The 21,340-nt window shown below is 40.3% G+C and overlaps 1 protein-coding gene across 2 annotated transcripts; it reads left to right on the top strand.

The window, feature by feature from the left end:
- Positions 1–714: 714 nt before the first annotated feature.
- LOC307131360 (uncharacterized protein) lies at positions 715–21,052 on the top strand. Of its 2 annotated transcripts, none has more exons than XM_079824966.1 (3): positions 715–794; positions 1,918–2,073; positions 17,982–21,039. In XM_079824966.1, exons 2-3 carry the CDS (start codon positions 1,989–1,991, stop codon positions 19,133–19,135), a joined length of 1,239 nt encoding a protein of 412 aa, XP_079681092.1. In that variant the 5' UTR covers positions 715–794; positions 1,918–1,988; the 3' UTR covers positions 19,136–21,039. The 2 variants fall into 2 exon arrangements, with proteins under 2 accessions (XP_079681092.1, XP_079681091.1); XM_079824965.1 differs by having other exon boundaries at positions 769–1,114; positions 17,982–21,052.
- The last annotated feature ends 288 nt before the right edge of the window (positions 21,053–21,340 follow it).

Genomic DNA, 21,340 nt, shown 5'->3' with positions numbered 1-21,340 from the left:
CCACATTTCATGACTGCACATATATACACAAAATACTAAACTGTAAATAAAATATTTGACAATGGATTACGTGGGAAGCCTTAGTACCTCCGACCGTGCCGATTATATATTTAAAAAAACTTACTCTCAGCAATGGTGAGATCTTGCCAGATCCTTACGCTATACATGACGATCTGTGGATTGTGGATGACAAAAAATGGCCAGCAATTGAATCGCCTGATATATACAATTATCTAATTCAGACACCAAGTGTGTATACTAGAGAAAGTATTAGAGCGTACAAATCCCTCGATGCATACAACTATGTGCGGTCATGTGCAGCTTGTTAAATACTTTGATGCTGCACCGGATTTTTGCGTGTTGAGGTCAGGTGTGCTCCCTAGTCAAAGCCAAGCCTTATGATGCCTGGCTGTATGTCCACAAGGCCCTTGGGTACATCCTCACGGCTAACTGCAAATGCATGGCAGGGTACGTCTACCTATCAAAATGTACCTGCAATAACAAAAATAATTTTTTGGCAAACGCATGCTTCCCCCTAGGTATGTTAAACATCAGGCACCCAGCACTGGCTCTGTTGGTACAATTAACCACGCAGCAACTCCTTGGCATTTTGACTTACAGACACGAGAGGTTTCTTCTTTCTGCCTCTCGGGTGCGTGCGCAAGCAGTGATGACGTCACCGAGAAATCCATGTATACAGCAGTGTGTGAACAGGACTTTTATTTTGGTCTCCATGTGTGACATCATCAAGCTGCGCCGCGCTCCCGCATTTGTTGTGATTTGGCTGAAGAAAGGTTTGTGTTGGTGATGGAAACCGAAGCAGAATGAATGATGCAGTATTAAATGTAACACTGCATTGCTTTATCTAACATTTAACAGAGCTGCGTGAGAAAAGTAACATAATGAAACTCATAAGTAACAGAAGGAGCGTCTCATTTCGCTCTTTATCGTGAATCAGCTCAAACATGAATTCAGTCTCTGGCGAGTGACCAGAGCTTTCGACTTCCGAGTCAATTGAACCGATTTGTTCCCGAAAATGATTCAGTGATTCGAAGCGCTCCATTTCTATTTCTATCTCGATTTTCGAATAGCTTAACTGACTAATATATGATGGGTATGTATGATTTGTATTCTTTTATTAATTTGTTGTGTTTTTTGGCCCATTTAGGTCCATTACTCTGACTGATATATAATTTGGGCTGAAATAGAATTCATGACAATACATTAAATTTAAGACATAGTTCAGTAATACTCTAATATAACAACTATAATAATAATTATTAATATTATTAATAGAATATTTTGTTTGGGTGTGTGATGTACGTATTATTCTAAAAAAGAAGTGAGAGAAGTTAACAGTGTCAAAAGGACTTATAATTAAAAGCCTCTTTTGTTTTTAGACTAACTTGATTTAATGAATGACACAGTGACCAATTGATTAGATCTCTTTACATCTCTTCTCCTCCATCTAAATTAGTTTGGGTTCATTTGTTTCCCTCATTTGAGTGGGAACATTTTGGGGGATTTCTTTGTTGGTATTGTGTAACAAGTAAAACCAAAGAGTCGTCATTTAACATTGTTCACAGAATATATCCTGAGAAAGACACATGAGATGTCTCAATGTCTAAGTGTTAAAATGAACTGAAACCTATTCTTTAATCTGTTTTACTACATGTAAATGAATATGACTTTCCCAAAAGAAAAATATATATTATCGATTTGTTTTTGTTATTAGGAAAGTGTTATATTAATCAAACTAAATGGAGTAATTTAAAACCTAATTTTGCTCATTTTCAAAAAAGTCTGAAATTAATTTAACATGTTTGTGATGCGCCTTTATTTTAAGTTCAACTTTTATTTCAATTGTTATGTTTCAATTTATTAAATTTATGTTTTTATTATTCTCATCTTAAACAGGACAAACACAGAAAAACTCCTGGTGAAGCGACTGAGATCCACATGACACACTATTATTCTAAAGTTTAAAGATGATGTTTATTAAAGTGGAGAGTGAAGACATGGAGATTGAAGAAACATTCAGTGTGAAACATGAAGAAACTGAAGAACAAACAGGTTGGTTTCATTCTCAAATATTATGACCTAATATTGTGTTGGCCCCCCTTTTGCTGCCAAAACAGCCCTGTCCCGTCGAGACATGGACTCCACTAGACCCCTGAAGGTGTGCTGTGGTATCTGGCACAAAGATGTTAGCAGCAGATCCTTTAAGTCCTGTATGTTGTGATCAGACTTGTTTGTTCAGCACATCCCGCAGATGCTTGATTGGATTGAGATCTGGGGAATTTGGAGGCCAAGTCGACACCTCGAACTGTTATGCTCCTCAAACCATTGCTGAACCATTTTTGCTTTGTGGGAGGGCGCATTATCCTGCTGAAAGAGTCACAGCCACCAGGGAATACTGTTTCTATGAAAGGGTGAACATGGTCTGCAACAATGCTTAGATAGGTGTAGGGATGAAACGGTATGGAAATTTAACATCACGATTATAGTGACCCAAATTATCACGGTTATCAATATTATCACGGTTTTGTTCAAACGAGATGAAAGTGTTCAAAAAGAACAGATGCACACACTTAAAACATTTCAACAAGTTTTAAATTTGAAATTCAACAAACAACAAATAACTAAAGCAGCTCTATGCACTTTTTTAAGCTAGATTCTGTGGGATTTTAAGGGAGTTTTAAAGTGCGTTTAAGGGAGTCGCCTGTCGATTGCGTCATATCTGCGTCACCCTCGGTTTCCGGTTTTATTCAGTGAAACACTTTACTCTCACTGCAGTGTGAACAAGTGTCATAGCAGCCGCCGAGCGAACGTCATAACTTCCTTTTCAACACACTCAGATATATCTAATACGATAAACAGAGTTGCGTTACATCATACTCATGACTGGAAAAGAGGAAGTGGCGCCGGTAACCGTGTCATAATAAAAGTCCCGCCGGCGACTATGCCATAATAACAGTCCCGATCTTCAATCGCTCCTGCGGCCTTGCTCAGCTCCACAACACTCAGTCCTGCTCTGCTTCAGACTACAGTAATGTTAATAATCGCATCCATGAACATGATTTCTGCCCGAGTCCTATCCTGACTGTTTTCCACCGGCTGTGAGGTGAAGACCACATGTCCCAAGATTCTGCGCTCAAACGTGGCGTCATCAAACTACGCCTTTGTTTTGAACAGGAGACCTCTAGTGGACGGAAAAGTTACATAGTGTAGCTTTAAAGGCCAAACAGTTTCCTAGTGAAATAATGCATATCCATATTTCCATATGATTTGACAGATTATTTTAAGTATCAAAATGTGTGCATCATACCTCACACCTAGATGAACACTTTACAGTCAGTTTTATGACTGTCATTCTCTTCAAATGCTATTGAAGTCAGAAACGTGTATAACGTTACCAATGTTGTATGTAACTTTAGAGACAGTCCCTAAATTCGCCAGCGTTATGCCAGTCACATCAGACGCGCTGTGGTTCTGCTGTGTTTGTTTGAAACTATTTTCGCTGCTGAAATAGAACAAAAACAGTCAAACACTGTATGATGAATGAATCTCTTGTGTACATCGCACGTTTATCTCTGCTTTGAGTGAATATTTCAGCGAGTGAGAGCGGCGCGCGCTCTGAACATAACTGGCTAATCTGAACGCCTCTGATTATGAGACATTGCATTCATAAACTCAATAGCAACACGTGTGATTGGTTATAATGCGCAACGCGATTATAACAGATGGCTTTTGAGAAGACCATAATAAGTTCAACTGCCAGAGTGACTAGTGTGCAGCCGAAATAACGTTACACCTGCAAATGGCGGTTGTTAATGTCAAGCCCTGATTATCCCTTAATGTCACCTTAGTCTTGTCTGAATTTGTTTGTTCGCTTCACGTTATTATTTCCCAGACGTAGTTTTGGTATTGAGGTCAAAGTCCACTTGCCTTGCGTTCGTAGTTTTGAAATGTTCCCACTATTAAGGCCCGGGTATACTTCGGCCGTCCGCGTTCGTGCACCGCCCGCATGACGTAATTTTCGTCATGCGGAGGGCTCACGGCCGGCCGCACAGCCCGTCCGCGCGCAGCCCAAATTTTGAGACCGCGCGGACGGTCCGCGTGCAACAGCGCATGCGCCAGCAGTACAGAAGAGTCCACTAGGTGGCAATACGCACAGTATTGAGCACAGTGTTCAGCCGTCGAATAAGAGTGTGCAAAGACCGGTTTAAAAACAACACGCTTGGAAAAAAAACTGAGAATTTTTTATTCTTCAGTGTTTCTTCCAAACTATGTTGCAATGGTGGATGCACTACAGTTCTTCTCCGACCATGCCCAGCGAATGTCCCGCTGATGACAGGACTCAATGCTGCCATCTGATGTCTGGTAGAGCATAGCCACTTTTTTACTGCGCATGTGTCGAACGCGATCATCCGCGTGCATCCGTTGTGTAGTATACTTTGAAAGACGCGCGGACAGGGCTGCGCGCGTGACGCGTCCGGGCACGGTAAGTGAAGTATACCCGGGCCTTTACAGCAACTCTCTTCTGGCATGTTCTGCAGACAGGGTGACCATCTTCGATTAAGTTTCCCTCAGGACTTTTGTAAACGCCAAAATATGACCACACCTCAGATTTGGTCCTTTTAGATGCTGAACAATCCCCCGAGTGCTGTCACTGCCTTCTGCCATTTCTTCTCATTCAGAAAACAGCGGTGCGCTGTGCCTGCATCAGACTGACTGGACAAGATTTACCGCAAGTTTTCACAATCGTGATAATCACACGCGGTTTTAATGATAATTACATTTTATATGATATTACTAACCGTCACTAAATTTTATCGTGGTTTATCGTGAAACCGGTAATCGTTTCATCCCTAGATAGGTGGTACGTGTCAAAGTAACATCCACATGGATGGACCCATGGTTTCCCAGCAGAACATTGGCCAAAGCATCACACTGCCTCATACTTCCACACTTCTTCCCATAATGCATTCTGGTGCCATGTGTTCCCCAGGTAAGCAACGCACACGCACCCGGCCATCCACGTGATGTAAAAGAAAACGTGATTTATCAGACCAGGCCACCTTCTTCCATTGCTCCGTGGTCCAGTTCTGATGCTCACGTGCCCACTGTTGGCGCTTTCGGCGGTGGACAGGGGTCAGCATGGGCACCCTGACTGGTCTGCGGCTATGCAGCCCCACACGCAACAAACTGTGATGCACTGTGTATTCTGAAACCTTTCTATCAGAACCAGCATTACCTTCTCAAGCAATTTTGAGCTACAGTAGCTCGTTTGTTTGATCGGACCACACGGGCCAGCCTTCGGTCCCCACGTGCATCAGTGAGCCTTGGCCGCCCATGACCCTGTTGCCGGTTCACCACTGTTCCTTCCTTGGAGCACTTTTGATAGATACTGACCACCGCAGACCGGGAACACCCCACAAGAGCTGCAGTTTTGGAGATGCTCTGACCCAGTCGTCTAGCCATCACAATTTGGCCCTTGTCAAACTTGCTCAAATCCTTACGCTTACCCATTTTTCCTGTTCTAACACATCAACTTTAAGGACAAAATGTTCACTTGCTGCCTAATATATATCCCACCCACTAACAAGTGCCATGATGAAGATACATATGTGCGATGTACGATTTTAAAGTGTCTTCCAGAGAGGATGGTAATGTATTAAAAGTAATTAAATGATCAAAAAGTAACGACATTGCCTCAGACAGCGGTGTTAGCGAACGAATTTGGGCTCACGCACTGAAATGTTTTTCACTCAGCAAGTGTTGAAAATTGTTCTTTGAGGGTGCCGAAAAAGGTTCAGCAGCCCAAAGAAATGTGAGAATGTTTGAACTGCTGTAAGAAAGGACATGTTATAGCAGAGTGTTTGTCCCTGAAGAGTAAGAAGCAGGCCCAAACAAAAGAGATTGCTTTTGTGAATGTGGTTAATCAGTGTGTATTTTGAACCGACTAAAGATGAAGTCGACGGTATCTACCTACCATTTGTTTTTAAAGGGTATGTAAGGAGGAAGATCAGGTAGATGTGCAGGTGTTAAGGGACAAAATAATGATGTTTCACTTGTAAAATGCTTTAAATTGGCTGACAAACCTGCACTTAACAATGTCTCATTTTTGGTGAAAGATAGACTACTGATGCGGAAGTGGCATAAAAATCAATACTATTAAGGATGAGTGGAATATTGTTCATCAGTTTGTGGTTCCTTCAATTTTTCATCAGCAGGTACTGTCATTGGCGCACGATCATTTGCTGTCGGGACACTTATGTGGCGTTCACACCGGACGCTAATCGCGCGAAGGTGGACGCGTGTACATTTTGAGTTTACTCGCGCGTGACATTCACTGCACAACAGACGCGAATTCGCGTCATGGGCGGGGCTTCCGCCAGCAGCTCGTCTCGTTGAGAAATGGCTGACATGGGCTGTGTTTACATGTCTTTTTTTTGTTAAAATCTACTGTTAATGTGTGACAAAACGTAGTTTTAATTTCTTTTTCAGTTGATAATGTAGTTGTTTAAAGCTCAAATCTGTGGTTTATTTATATAAAGAGTGCCTATTTGAACATTTTATCTGCCGTTTTCGGAGTTGTGAGCTCCAGCCGACAGCGGCGGTCAGCGCTCGTCAAAGCCGGCAAGGGCAACCTTTCCTCGGCCAGTCCTTCTGCCATCTGCCGCTGGCTCTGATGTCTCTGTGGTGTGTCTCGAGCTATAATTCGTCTTGTAACGGCCGATCTTTGGTCTCATGGATCTATAATTTGTTCCCTGGCAAATCGTTTAGGCTGAGGGCAAAGATAAGTTTCATTACTTTATATTTTTAGGCTATAACTGTACGTTGTAGGGATGGGCATTTTTGTCAATTTCTCATTTCGATCATCGATAGGTCTCAAAAACGAGTACTCGGGGGCGGGGCATGTGCAGGGGGCGGGGCTTGTCCGTCATTGAGATAATGAAAACTGTTATGAAAATGGTTGTTGACAAATACAAGTGACATGAAAACAGGTATATGAAAACATGAACATATAAAACAAAAAATAACTGCTAGATTATGATGCATACATGTCTTTGAAAAAGAAACATATTTATAAAATGACCGTCTCAAATAACCAAGTCAGTAATATCGAGCATTGCCTTTGAGCTGAAACAGTGAAATAACACCACCCTGCAGAGCTAGCTGGTTAATAAACTCAACCAAACGCACCCTATATCAATATTAATTTGAAGATTATTATGAACCTATTACGACATAAATCAACACAAAAGGTTGTGAATGCGCACGTGAATTTCAGCGTGCTAGATTTGACAGGCGAAGGTTTGAAACTGAACATTTTGAATGCGCTCTTCCCTTAACAACGCTGATACACGGACAACGAAAGCACACAGAAACAACATTTAATTAAAATCGTGTTCTCATTATAATGCTTTGACAGATTGACTCTGCACATCATGCACTTCATTTTATTATTCATGATCGAAGCGTTTACAGACATCACTGCGCGTTTTTGAACTCATAACGAAAAACAACTTTAAATAAACTAGGTCTACTGTTAAAAAAAATATGAGACCAGTATAGCAGTGCTGCATTACTAATATCAATGATTCTGATAAAGAAATAGCCTATCTAAAAAGAATACGACCGTCTCTAAACCATCATGTCGAGCATGAAATATGCGTTTGAGCTGAAACTGAAGAGAATGAACAACAGCCGGTATAACGGCAGCGCTTTGCTAGCTTATTAAGCTCAACCAAACGCTTCTTATATTAGATTAATCAGATAGACAACATAAAAGTAATCTTACATCGTGCATCTGCAGAAAAGGACGCGGATGCGCACATGAACTTCATGCGCTAGTCTGAGTGTTCTCGCTAGTTTCTCTGTGGATCAGCTGATACACGGGGAACTAAGCACAGATAATTTACAGCATTCTAATTTCCATCGTGTTCTCATTATAATGCTATGTAGGCTGTGACAGATTGGCGCTGCACATCTTGCACTAACCATTCAATGATCACAGTGATTCCAGACATCACTGCAGTGCACGCCTCAGTTTCACTTTATTTCGCCGCGGTCTGGAGGCGTGCTGTATAACGCCAATGAGACCTCAGGTACCGCGCAAAACGACGCAATAACCAATAAAAAAAAGAGACAAATATATTTTTTTTTCAGGGCGATCATCGTTCTCATGATCGATGATCGCTGTCACGTTCGAGTACTCGATTACTCGACCACTGTTGCCCATCCCTAGTACGTTGCATTTGTAACGTTAGCCTACTAGCACTGACTTTGAATGTTTGACTGCATTGTTTGCTTTATTTCATGTATAGCTTGTTATAAATTACTTATACTTTTGTATTATTGATCATACATAAACTTGCATTTAACAAAAAGAGACTGGGTTGTGTTTCATGTCATTTAATGTTATCACAGTGATAATCATATTGTCTGAACCAGATATTAATATACAGATTTTCTCCTCATTGTTGTCACTACTAGAGCAAGCTCCTGATTGGTTAACGCGTCGCGAAATATCCGCCAAAGTTCAGATTTTTCAACTTGAGCAATTCACGCATTCAAAGCGCTCAATTCGCGTCAATTGCGCGAATCGCGCCGCAGAATGCCATTTCGCGTCTCTGCATTGACTTAACATGTAAATCACTCGCCCGAATCACGTTCGGTGTGAACGCACCATTAGAGGTGATGAAAGCGTACAACCATGTTTTACAGCATTTGTTTTGGTACGGTGTGAGGTGGTACATTATTGCAAGACTTGTCAGTATGCTGGGAAACCAAACCAGGGGCTGGATTCACAAAACATTCTTAAGAATAAAATTATTCTTAACTGCCAATTTCTTCTTATTTTCTAACTTAAGAAAAAGATAAGAATATTTTGTACTCCCAAAAACTTTTCTTAAGAATGTTCTTATCTTTTTCTTAAGATAAAATCGAAGAAGTATTCATATTCACGAAAAGAATGTACTTAAAAGTCATTGCAAATAACTTCTTTGGTTGGAGGTTATCCTAACTTTATCTTAAATACCTAAATGTAAGATGTTTAAAAAATGTATTGGGTTGTTTCAAATATTAAGCATTACAACATGACAGTAGCTAGTTAAATATAATATTTATAACTATTAGTACCATATGGACGAGTACTCTGAAGTGACACAGATCGATTTTTTACACGATTATGATATGCACTCAAGCTAGAACTAGCGAGGCAGCACAACACACACACACACACACACTAGAGAGAGTGCAAGTAAGACAGAGCGCAAATTAATGGGAAAAACTGCTAAACATTGGCCTTGTGTGGACTTCAGAGAGACAGGTATCCCAGAATGCATCTCGCACTGACCAATATAGCAGACGAGAAACCCTGCGTAATTTAAAAATACTATTCAATTCAATTAAATTGTGCTTTATTGGCATGACATACATGGGTACATATTGCCAAAGCATTTCACAAAGCAAAACAAATACATACATAAAACACATTCACATTTATATTTATATATACATGTATTAATAATATTATTAATCTGGACGTGTTCACTCAGTACATCTTAATTTGTGGCATTTATAGATATGCTGTGCTATGTAAAGGGAAGCAGGTCCTTCACCGAGTAAGATCTTCAGTTTTTCAAGATCATGGAGTGACCGGAAGTCAGGGATTATGTGTTGGATATGTCTATACAGTGAGTCTCGTAGGGGTGTGTATTTATCACAGTGGAGGAGGAAGTGTGCCTCCGTCTCCACTGCTCCTGATCTACACTCACTACAGATCCGCTCTTCTGTAGGCAGCCACGTCTTCTTATAACGCCCTCTCTCTATGGCCAGTGTGTAGTCACTCAGTCTGTACTTTGTTAATAATGCTCTGACTGAGACAAGATAGTTAGCCATACTGTACTCTCTGTTTAGACCCAGATAACATTGGAGACGGCTTTGCTCTTTGGTGTGAAGTTTCCAATGCTGCATATATGTCTCCTTCTCATTTTTCATAATTTCTTTGATTTTTGCATATTTTACAGGAGCAGGGGTATACACTTTGTTCATCAGTTCTGACACCATTACTCAACGATGACTTTTCTGTGTTTGTGTGGCTGTAGTTACTCGCTGGACCCCAGACCTCACTTCCATACAGTGCAATGGGCAGAATGGCACTATCAAAGATCTTTGTCCAGATTCTAATGGCGATGTTTATTTTAAATAATTTCATACGTATGGCGTGCAGGGCTCTGCGGGCTTTTGCAAGCAATGTTTTAATTGCTAATTTAAAGTTTCCAGTGGGTGTTAAAACCAGACCAAGATAATTATAATGTAAAGTGTGTTGAATTGTGGTGTTGTTTACTGTAAATAAATGTTTATGTTCCAGATTTCTGGGTTTCTTCTGGAATATCATGATCTTGGACTTTTGGAAGTTGACTTCTAAGGACCAGTCCTGGCGGTATTTAGTTAAGATGTTTAGGTTGTTCTGGAGACCTTCTGGTGTTTTAGACAGAATTAGTAAGTCGTCTGCATACAGTAAATATTTGACTTCTGTGTCGAACAGTTGTAGTCCTGGACTCTCTGATTGGTCCAGTCGATCTGCCAGTTCATTAAAGCTATACTGTGTAACCTTTTTAGTTTATTCTTAGCTAAAAACACTTAGTTCTTTCAAAAATATATGTGCTCATTAATGTATATTTACTTCTTTCAAGTAATAAAGTATTCTCGTAAGTTTATAATATGCCATTGAAAATACATACGGGTAAGGGGTTCGAATGCGGGTCGCCATGTTGCCCCTCCATCTTGAAAGTACATTAGCCAAAGAGGGACATACCCGTAAATTCAAGCTTCGCCTTTCGCGTTTTAACACTCGATGGCACCGTGTCGAATGTGGACTAGGTCGAACTGGAAGCCATATTAATCTTGGACTAAATCGGCCACCGTAGGAGTTAAAACGAAATCGGAATTGAGAGGAAGAGAAACTAATATTCACTGGATGGTCATATACCTTTTAACCGCTAGATGGGGGGAAATATCACACAGTGTAGCTTTAATATAAATGTTAAATAGAGTCGGGCTGAGGCAGCAGCCCTGTATGACCCCTCGCTTTTGGGAAAAATATTCTGTTCTTCGTTGACCAATTTTTAGTGCACATCTATTTTTGTTATACATGTTTTTAATTAAGTAATATGTTTTTTCCCCCAATACCACTTTGAATGATTTTATAAAACAATCCTTTATGCCAAATGGAATCAAAAGCCTTCCTGAAATCGACGAAGCAGGATGCCCATCAGTACATCTCTGCCACGATGTACTGAGTTGAGTTTCCAGGAGGGCAGTATGATCTCAGAGTAACCTGCAGGATACTTGAGTGGACACATCGGATCTACACCAGGTTTCTATTAGGATCAATATGTCAACATTTGTGATGCTATTCAATAATTCTGTGTTTGTGCTTTTCAATCCAAATGTTTTAGAGCACAAACCCTGGATATTCCAAAAGCTAAGATTTAACATTTTTTATGATCAGAGATTAAAGTACCGCTGTTTATCTGAAGGCAAAACCAAAAACCTCTTACAATAAATAAATAAAAATAGTAATAATAAAATAAAATAAATTGATAGTAAAATAAAATAAGGAAAACAGGTAATGGTAATAGTAGGGCAAGTATAACAGTAGTAAAACCCATTAAGTTATAAATAAATCTTAAGTATGAATAAGGATTCAAAAATGAATTAAAGAATGAATGAATAAATAGATAAATAAATCACAATGGTAAAAATCAATGTGTTGTGAATGTTAATTAACCAATTATATAGATTATGTCATCAGCTGTGGTATAAATTGATTTTGTGCATGTTAGTTGAACATTTTGTTGCAGAGGAGATGTAGCAGTTGTTTAATTTCCCCCACATCACTGGAGGAGAGTTCCTGAGCTGATGAGGAGGGCTGTTGAGACACTACCTGGGCGTAGCTCCGCCTCGGTGCCGGGGTGGGGCTTCGGCGTAGAGTTGTCTCTCTTGTTGTCTGAGAGATGGTCTTGAAGTCAGGGGCCGTCTCTGGAGGTCTTGTGGAGGTCTGGAGTGAGATCCAGAAGGTCCAGATGGATCAAACGGCTGCAGTTTCATCTGTTGTCTTTTAGTTCCTCTGTAGCCAGTTGTTGGGAAGCGTCCAAGGGCAACATCCTTAATAGATTTAGCAAAAATCCTGACTCCATCCTGGTTCAGGTGGAGACCGTCATGCAGGTGCCATGGTCTTATAGAGCTGTGGAGGACTAAGTGGACGTTGGGCAGACCGGAGCAGGTGTGACGGAGCTCTTCATTGATCTGATTGATCACCAAGGGAGGGACGTCGAGCCGTGGGAGCAGAGTGGAGACCAAAACACGTGTAGTGGGGAACGCTGTGAGGCTTTCTCTGCCATCTCATACATAGCCTTGGCTGTCCCTTCCTTTAGGCTGTGGAGGTCATTCGTGCCTGAATGGATGATGATGCATTGTGGGCTGCCGAGTTCCTCTGTAGTGAGCAGCTGATGGGCACGTTCTGTGTTCCTGCAGTGGAGAGCGAGGACTCTCTGTCTGGGGAACAGTTTCTATGGCTCTGTGTTTTCCAATGGAGTCCATCAGAACAACTACTGGTGTTCTGTGTGAGGCTGGCTGTGTGTGAGTGAGATCTGGAGCTGTAGAGCTGTGTGACGGCACTTCATGCTGGAGTTGGGGATCGCTCTCAGTGCTGATGTTGGCAGATTCACTTTCCTTGTTTTTAAGCTGAAAACACACTGCATTCTGCTCTTCCAGCTTTTCTTTCAACTCTTGGATGTTTCGCTCTAACTTTCTTTCTCTCTGCGCTGAGTCCTCTTTCATTTTTGACATTTCAGTCTTCATTTTCTTGTTGATGTTGTGCAAATCCTTAATTTCAGCCTTGAGATTTTTGATCGTGGACTCATCTGGACGGCTAAGAATGAGCTGTTTTAATTCTGACAGCTCCATCTCTAGAAGAGCCATTTTCTCAGGAAGACAGCGCAGATAACAGGATGTGTGTGTGTCCTGCTCGATCATCAGTTCATCGAATGGAGCAGGAGATGTGCTGACTGGAGAGTAGGGCATCAGTTCGTTCTCCTCTTCAGATTCCTCCTCGGTGCAAGCACTTTCCTCCCGGACTGTCTGTATTAAAAGGGGAAATGATTTCTCGAATGCATGGAGACTAGCTTCATTCCCTTGAATTAAGACCATTCCACTGTTGTAGAGATTGATGGTTTGGATCTGTGAGGAGTGCTCAGCTGAGTCAAAAACATTGATCTGGCAACCTTTACAGATTCCCCTCATCTTAGTGTAAGGGAAATAGTTACTAATAGCACTTTTCCAAATGTGGCTCCTCTCTGTATAGAAAATCAGATTTGTCTTCTGATTTTGAGAAGTCATATCAACATATAGTGCTTCAGGGTGTTCATATAACATTGACTGTTTGAACGCTTTTCTCTGATCTCCTTTAATACCGGCAGGATAAACGATCTCCATGGCAACCGCTGAATGCGTCCGTTGTTATTAATAAAAACAAATAGTAATATAACACAAATCTTCTTAATCTTCTCTTTAACGTACTGTATTTGTCTTGTGCTGATGTATTTCTCTCTTGTTCTTGTGTTCGTGCTGGTGATCGCGGTCAGCTGTGTGTCTGCGGTGCGCGCTCTCTCTCTCTCTTTCTCTCACGGCCGCTGCTGATACTGTAACTCGCAGTTGCGGCTCTTTCAATGAAGCGGCTGAAGTTTTTCCTGCGTATTTCGCGTCTTTTCTGTAGTTTTACACTTCTATAAGTGTTAAACACCGGTTAAACACAGGTTTTTGAGTTTTGACCTCAATTAACAGCAGTACTTTTTGTGAATTAACAGGAGCTCATAACTAGTGCGTCTGTTCAGAACGTCGTCACGCCCACTCCTAACTACTCATTAACTACTGTTAATGTCACAAATTGTAGTTTTTAGACTTTTTCAGGCGAGAATGTACTTGTTTAAAGATTAAATCTGTGGTTTATTTATAAAGAGAGTGCCTATTTGGCAAATTTCTCTGGCGTTTTCGAGTTGTGCAATTCAGGCGATCATCGTGTGTTCAACGCTGATAGTCCTTCAGATGTCTGCCGCTGGCTCCGATGTCTCTGAGATATGATTTGTCTTGTGTAGATCTATTGGCTGATCTTTGGTCTCACAAATCTATGATTTGTTCCTTGGCAAATCATTTTGGCTGAGGGCAAAGTGATGTTTCACAACTTTATATTTTTAGGATATTTAAGCACGGTTTTTCCTGGGTCAAAAATGGTCTTCGGTGGTGGCTGACAGACATGGTCATCCATACACACACACACGGTAACCAAAAATACCCTACCCACGTGATCTGCAAGCGCAATACTGACAATAAATTTGAAATAAATTCAAAGAAAGTTTGTAACTTTTGCTTATCTTATTTTGATACCTTGATGTTTGTTTTTGTTCCTCATTTTTACACTATTTACTGATAATTGTTTTGGTATATAATCATATCAATATTAAAAAATAGTATTAAAAAAATGAACAAATAGCCAAATTTTCTGCCATATTAAATTTTCTGCCAGATACAATCAGCTAGCTAACAACAACTTTGTTCTGGGTTCACCTCACTCCAGTCTAAACTAAATGATTTTAGGCTATTTATTTTACTACACATTGTCCACATAGACTGAAAGACTGTGGATGATTAAAGCTAATTCTTACTATCCACTCTTGCTAAATTGGGTAAGCACACTTGTGTTCTCATTTCAGGTGTTGTTCTGAGTAAATGATTAAACTGATTCGTGAGTTCAGTGTTGGATAGATCAGTTGTTCTAACCAGTCGTTAAAATGACATTAGCAGACGCGTTGTGTGTGAATCCCGTCTTTACAACATCGCAAAAGATTTGTCAACACACAGAAAACACTTCATAACCGGATAGGATTTGTTTCCTGTTTATTGAAAGTATGCTTTATGTCAGCTGGTCAGAGAAACAGTCAATGTTTTTTGAGCGCATTTCACACCCAGCGGTAATTAAAGGAAGACATCGTCTGATAGCGCCACATGCAACATGGATTCGGTCTTCCAACCTTTTGATTTTGATTAACGTAATATGTGAAATATTAGAAAGCTAAGAATGCTTATTTTGAAGACAGAGAGAGTGCGAGCGGGGGAGGAGCTCTCTGATCGTTCTCTCTGTCACTCAGTTAAAGCTGCAGTTGGTAACTTTTGTAAAAACTTATTTTTTACATATTTGTTAAACCTGTCATGTCCTGACAGTAGAATATGAGACAGATAATCTGAAAAATTCAAGCTCCTCTGGCTCCTCTCAGTGGTCCTTTTGCCATTTGCAGAAATACACCGCTCCCGGTAAGAAACAACCATTCAGAGCCAGGAGGAGTGTCTTAGCAGTGTCAATCAAGTTTGTGTGCGCGCTGATCATACCCCTCTCATGCACAGCGCGAGCGCGTACAGGCGTTTAAAATCAAATCCAAGATTACCTTTGCTTTGCTTTGCTTATGGCGGACAAACAATACCTCGAGTGGCACCTGCTCATAAAATAAAGACTGGTAAACAGAAAGAGACAGATGACGATGATAAAAAAGACAAAAAGAAAGAATTAGATTGAGCCCGAAATAAAACGAGGGTATATCGGAGCGGCTTTTCCGAGGTGGAGGGAGCTAGGCTACGTGTCCTGAAAGGATTAAAAACCGATGCAGAGTTAGCCACATTTCTGCTTGACAAGTAAGTATCCCGGCTTCCTCTTCTCCCCGCCCGTTGACTCCTCGAAGTCGCTGTGGGTGTGAATTCCTCGTCGGAGCCCATTGACTCAAACTCTAGCCGCATAACATACAGATAAAATGTCACGCACTGTGCAAAGCAACTATTGAAACCTACTAATTCACTGGCTTGTCATGTTGCTGAAATAATGTACTAGCAAACCTTATTTAGCATTACATATCGATAGAATAATTACTTGCATACTGTAATGTTAGTTACCGTTATATTATCTTACTAGCTATTTATTACTTATAGAAATAGTGCAACGTCATATAGTTACATTACATGTATTGCAAAATACGTAATGTTTTGAGGACCAAGTCTGTAGTCAAAGTATGGGCAGGCCATAGTTAATGTAAATCATATTGTTGATGTTTCGTCCAGTGAATGTGCCATAACTGTTTATCCGCTGTCATCGGTGGCCCTGCTACGTTCTACTAGCCTAGTTACTAGCCTGCGCGTTCACGGCAGGCTCCGTTGTGATGGGGGAGGAGCTGTGGAGGGAGGGCTGTAGCGCAGCACAGAGCAAGGGGGAGTGACCTGTGAGTTGTGCTTGTTCAAATTTTCAGGCTAAGTCAACATTTTCTAAAAACTCCCTACTGCAGCTTTAACGCAAGTGCAGCAGTCATCTGTTCTACATCACTCATAAATCACAATAACTGATCAAATAAGTATGTAGGAAAAACCCTTTTTAAGTTCACAGAGTTGTAGGCTACTAGCGCTGACTTTGTATGTTTGACTGAATTGTTTGCTTTATTTATTGATATTTAACAAAAAGAGACTGATTTATGTCATATTAAATTTTTTTACGGTCAGTGATAATCATATGCACACTTATTGCCTGAACCACATATTATGTTTAATTTTTTTATGTAAACGAAAAGAGGCAGGGTTGTGTTTTATATTTTGTTTTGTTCTTAATATACATTGAAGATAATCAAGGTATGCCTTGCCTGGACCACATTTGTGGGGCTATTAATGTTTAAGATTTTTTTTAAATGAAAAAATAGGCAGAGACATATTTTGACATATTTAATTTTGTTGTAGCCTAAAATACACATAGGCCTACAGGAGTGAGAGCGAGCTGAGTGACGCTATCAAGAACGCTGCTGTTCCATAAGCGGAGTACCGGACTTGTCCTCCCGTCATCGGGAGTTTGTTCTCCTGAGTGGAACTTGGCAAGTTTGAACTGCCAAGGACGTAAATCACATGTTTGACACGGCACATTAAAAACAAGACACTGAGTGATTTACTCCCATCACGCCAGTCACGACGAAAATAGTCTGCACACTTATTATGATATCTACGGTAATCAATTCGTTTTTAATGCATGTGGCATCATCCAATTAATTGTTATAGTTTTTTGTCCACTTAATTTACATTACGTAGATTAACTTACATAGACGTAGGACTGTTTAGACAAGTCAGAAGACATGGAGTTTGTCAGAAAGATTTGGACCCCTTCATTAAGTTGTTTTGTAGAAAGCCTTTCTTTAAAGTGAATTTCTTCTGGTATAAATTGTATCTTAATTTTAATCAATGTTTCCTCAGCCAATTGCGGATTTAATAAATAGACAAATATAGCAGATAATAGCCTTAGCGTTTGCGCGATCATGCATTGCACGGCGCGTCTCATAAATGAACTGAAGCTCGAAATGATATTTGAGTATTGTGTGTATTGGATAGTTTACAAATTCAAATGATTCAGAAAAATTTTGCAATTAAAATGACTGGGAAAAAAAGTGTCCCAATCAACCCGAATTCACCCTATACTCTAAAAATCCCAAATATTTTACTCAGTTATTTGTATTTATTGAATACTGAATTATGTTCAATGTCACAATATTACTGTTTTTTAACATGATACTTCTTTCAAAAACATAAAATATATATTTTGATAAAATATATATTTTTTTAAATATAAAAGGCCTTTGTAATGTGCCTTTGTTACCTATTCCAAATAAACTACAACAAAATATATTTACTGACATATAGATTATGTCAGTAAATTCCATAATTGGCTTCAGAAAACTTGTGTGCTAGCCCCTCAACTCCACACCACCACCCACCCCCGGTGCGATACCCATGGGAATAGGATCTAGTTGTATGTTGGTGTCTAAATGTTTTGTTGTCTGTTGCTTTGTACCCTTAAACTGGTGTTAATTTGCATTTGTCTCTTTTTGCCTTAGACATGAAGAATTTTGCTCCAGGTGTAAGCCTTAAAAGACACATGAGAGTTCACTCTGGAGAGAAACCTTACATGTGCACTCCGTGTGGAAGGAGTTTCAGTTATAAAGGAAACCTTAAAGTCCACATGAGAATGCACACTGGAGAGAGCCTTTTCGTCTGCCAACACTGTGGAAAGAGATTTGCTCTAAAAGCAAGCCTTGACCGGCACATCAGAACTCACACTGGAGAGAAGCCTTACACATGCCAACAGTGTGGAAAGACTTTTGCTGAAAAAGGAAGCCTTGACAGGCACATGCGAATTCACACTGGAGAGAAACCTTACACCTGCCAACACTGTGGAATAAGTTTCACACAAAAACAACACTTTGTTGACCACATAAGGATTCACACTGGAGAGAAGCCTTACACCTGCCAACAATGTGGAAAAAGTTTCAACCGAAAAGGAAGCCTTAACAGGCACATGAGAGTTCACACTGAAGAGAAGCCTTACACCTGCCTTCAGAGTGAAAAGAGTTTCACTAAAAAACAACCCTTGGAAGAAGACCACATGAGGATTCACACTGGAGAGCAACCCTACACATGCCCTCAGTGTGGAAAGAGTTTCACTAAAAAACAACACTTTGAAAACCACATAAGGATTCACACTGGAGAGAAGCCGTTCACCTGCCAACAATGTGGAAAAAGTTTCAACCGAAAAGGAAGCCTTGACAGGCACATGAGAGTTCACTCTGGAGAGAAGCCTTACACCTGCCAACAGTGTGGAAAGAGTTTTGATCAACATGAAAAGTTTCAAGTACACATGAGAAGTCACACTGGAGAGAAATCCTACGCATGCTCTCAGTGTGGAAAGAGTTTCACTCAAAAAAGAAACCTTAACAGACACATGAGACTTCACTCTGGGGAGCAACTCTACACATGCCCTCAGTGTGGAAAGAGTTGCACTAAAAAACAACATTTTGAAGACCACATGAGGATTCACACGGGAGAGAAACCTTTCACCTGCCAACAGTGTGGAAACCGTTTCAACCGTAAAGGAACCCTTAACAGGCACATGAGAGTTCACACTGGAGAGAAGCCGTTTACATGTGTGCACTGTAGGAAAAGTTTTAGGTATAAAAAAGTGCTGGAGTACCACATGAGTATTCACGTTTGAGAGAACTGATTTTATATGTCATCAGTGTGGAATGTACATATTTTATTTTACATAAAAATGATACCTTGATGATAATTAATTCGAATTAGGATTGCACAGTTGCATACAGAAATAAAGTGTTTTTTTACCAATATTTCACAATAGATGGAGGACACATACTTATTCAGTGACGTCTGTTTCTGTTTATTTGTAGTCACAGGACAGCACAAAACTCTGGGGCTTTAGTCCAAATGCATGCACATTAAAACATTATCATATGTTTACTTCACATTTCCTTAGAAAGAATGATAATTTCTGTAATTTTTCAACCATCGAGGAGCTTTGAGTGCTCCCTCCAGTCCAAGTATTGTGTTATCATTTCAGCCAGAAAAACAAAGGGAGCTCACAAATGAAAATTTAGTTTTACTGTCATATTAAATTGTATTTGAATAACCCTGTTTAAAAGAACAGCTGCGTTGTGCTGCACTCAATTGTTATTGCTGGCTTTTTGCACTTAAGCTGCCCTATTCACCCATAGTTTCGATTTGAGCCATTTACAGCCTTTTGGCTTTGTGATGCTAATTATAAGAGCGTACACAGCTGTTTTCACTCAAGTAGTGAAAGGCATTATTTTATTAAGTCTGATAGCGCTGGCGCAGAAGCATTCAGCCCTCATGTGAAGACGGACTCAGGTAAAGACCTGCGACTCCACCAAGCAAGGACAGCAGAAGGCATTACAACACTTCTAATCTGTGTCCTATTCCCTCCTCCACTAATGCTCCTTCCTTTTTTTCTGTGGGTCTATGGAATTGTCAGTCAGCTGTCAACAAAGCTGACTTCATTCCAGCCTTTGCCACTCAATCCACTCTCAATATCCTGGCCTTGACTGAGACCTGGATCAGTCCAGAAGACTCAGCAACCCCTGCTACTCTCTAGAGACTTCTCTTTCTCTCACAGGCCTTGCAAGACTGGGAGTGCGTGGTTGTAACTGGGGTTATCAAAAGGGTGAAGTTGTAGAAAAGGGTAATGGGTTTGCAAGGGTGTATCCTTTGCAGTCAACGGAATCAGAGCTGAGATCACACAAAAAAACACACTAAAGATGCCCAGCAAGCTGTTGATTCTGGAATGTGCTTAAATGGTGTAAAATGTCCATCTCCTCTAATGCTCCTGATGTATTTTAATATGGTTTCTGGATTTGCATATGACTACATGCATGGCATATTACTTGGTGTTTTGTCGCCAACTGACTACCATATGGTTTGACTCCAAATACCATACAGAGCCTTGGTACATTGGTAGAGAAATCGAGCAAGTTGAAAGAAGGTTACTTGCCATTCAACCACCTGCAAGTATAACAAGACCACCCCGTTTATTTTCTGTTGCTTAAATATTGGAAAGCTTCTGAATACAGACACTTCCTCCTATTTTACAGCCTTCCCTGTTTGTTTGTCCCTTCCATGTACATGCAGCAGCATCTGTAAAAAATTGGGGTCAGCAGGGCAACTGGGTAACTGTGAGACAGCATAGCCACGGATCAAAAAAACGCTCCCGTTCCGATTAGAACATCAAACAGGTTCTCCCCACTCAGTGACGCACCCACTCAGTTTTTTTTTTTTTTTGCAATTATCAGACAGAAGACGACCATTATCATGTGCCTTTTTAAAATTTTGTCATTACAGTCGTGCTCGCTACAGATGTTCTACAGATGTTTTTTCCTGGTGCTGGGGATACTTGGGAAAGCACAACAGGGTTGTCATACCTTCTTTGTGTTGTGCTCTGTATTCACCAGGAGTACCCGGATGAATATGGGTAGTACACAGGCTTTAAACTTCCCATTTAAAATGTAAAAAGTCTTTATATATTGTACTTGTTCGGTAATGTGTACAGAATTATTCAATACACTTTCAATAAATTTCATAGACATTTTGGACAGCTGTCAACCAGTTTTTGAGTAATGACATGTTTGTATGTGTCACAACTTACTGTAAAATCTGGACCATCATGTCCATATATATTGTGCAACAAGTCGATAATGTATTTGTGACAGACCTCATGTACTGTATATATATTACCCAAATAACTAATCGGTTAACATGGAGTATGCACTGCACTTGAAATGAAAAGCTTCCGCTACGCACACGCTGCTCATGTAGACAGTGTGGCTTGATCGTTAGTAAAAGGCTGTTGCTACAACATTATTATTATACAATTTACCTGCAGAGCATC

This window comes from Gobio gobio (genome assembly GCF_949357685.1).
Source record: "Gobio gobio genome assembly, chromosome: 9".
NCBI classification, from domain to species: Eukaryota; Metazoa; Chordata; class Actinopteri; order Cypriniformes; family Gobionidae; genus Gobio; species Gobio gobio.
This window is presented reverse-complemented; position numbering and strand designations above follow the sequence as displayed.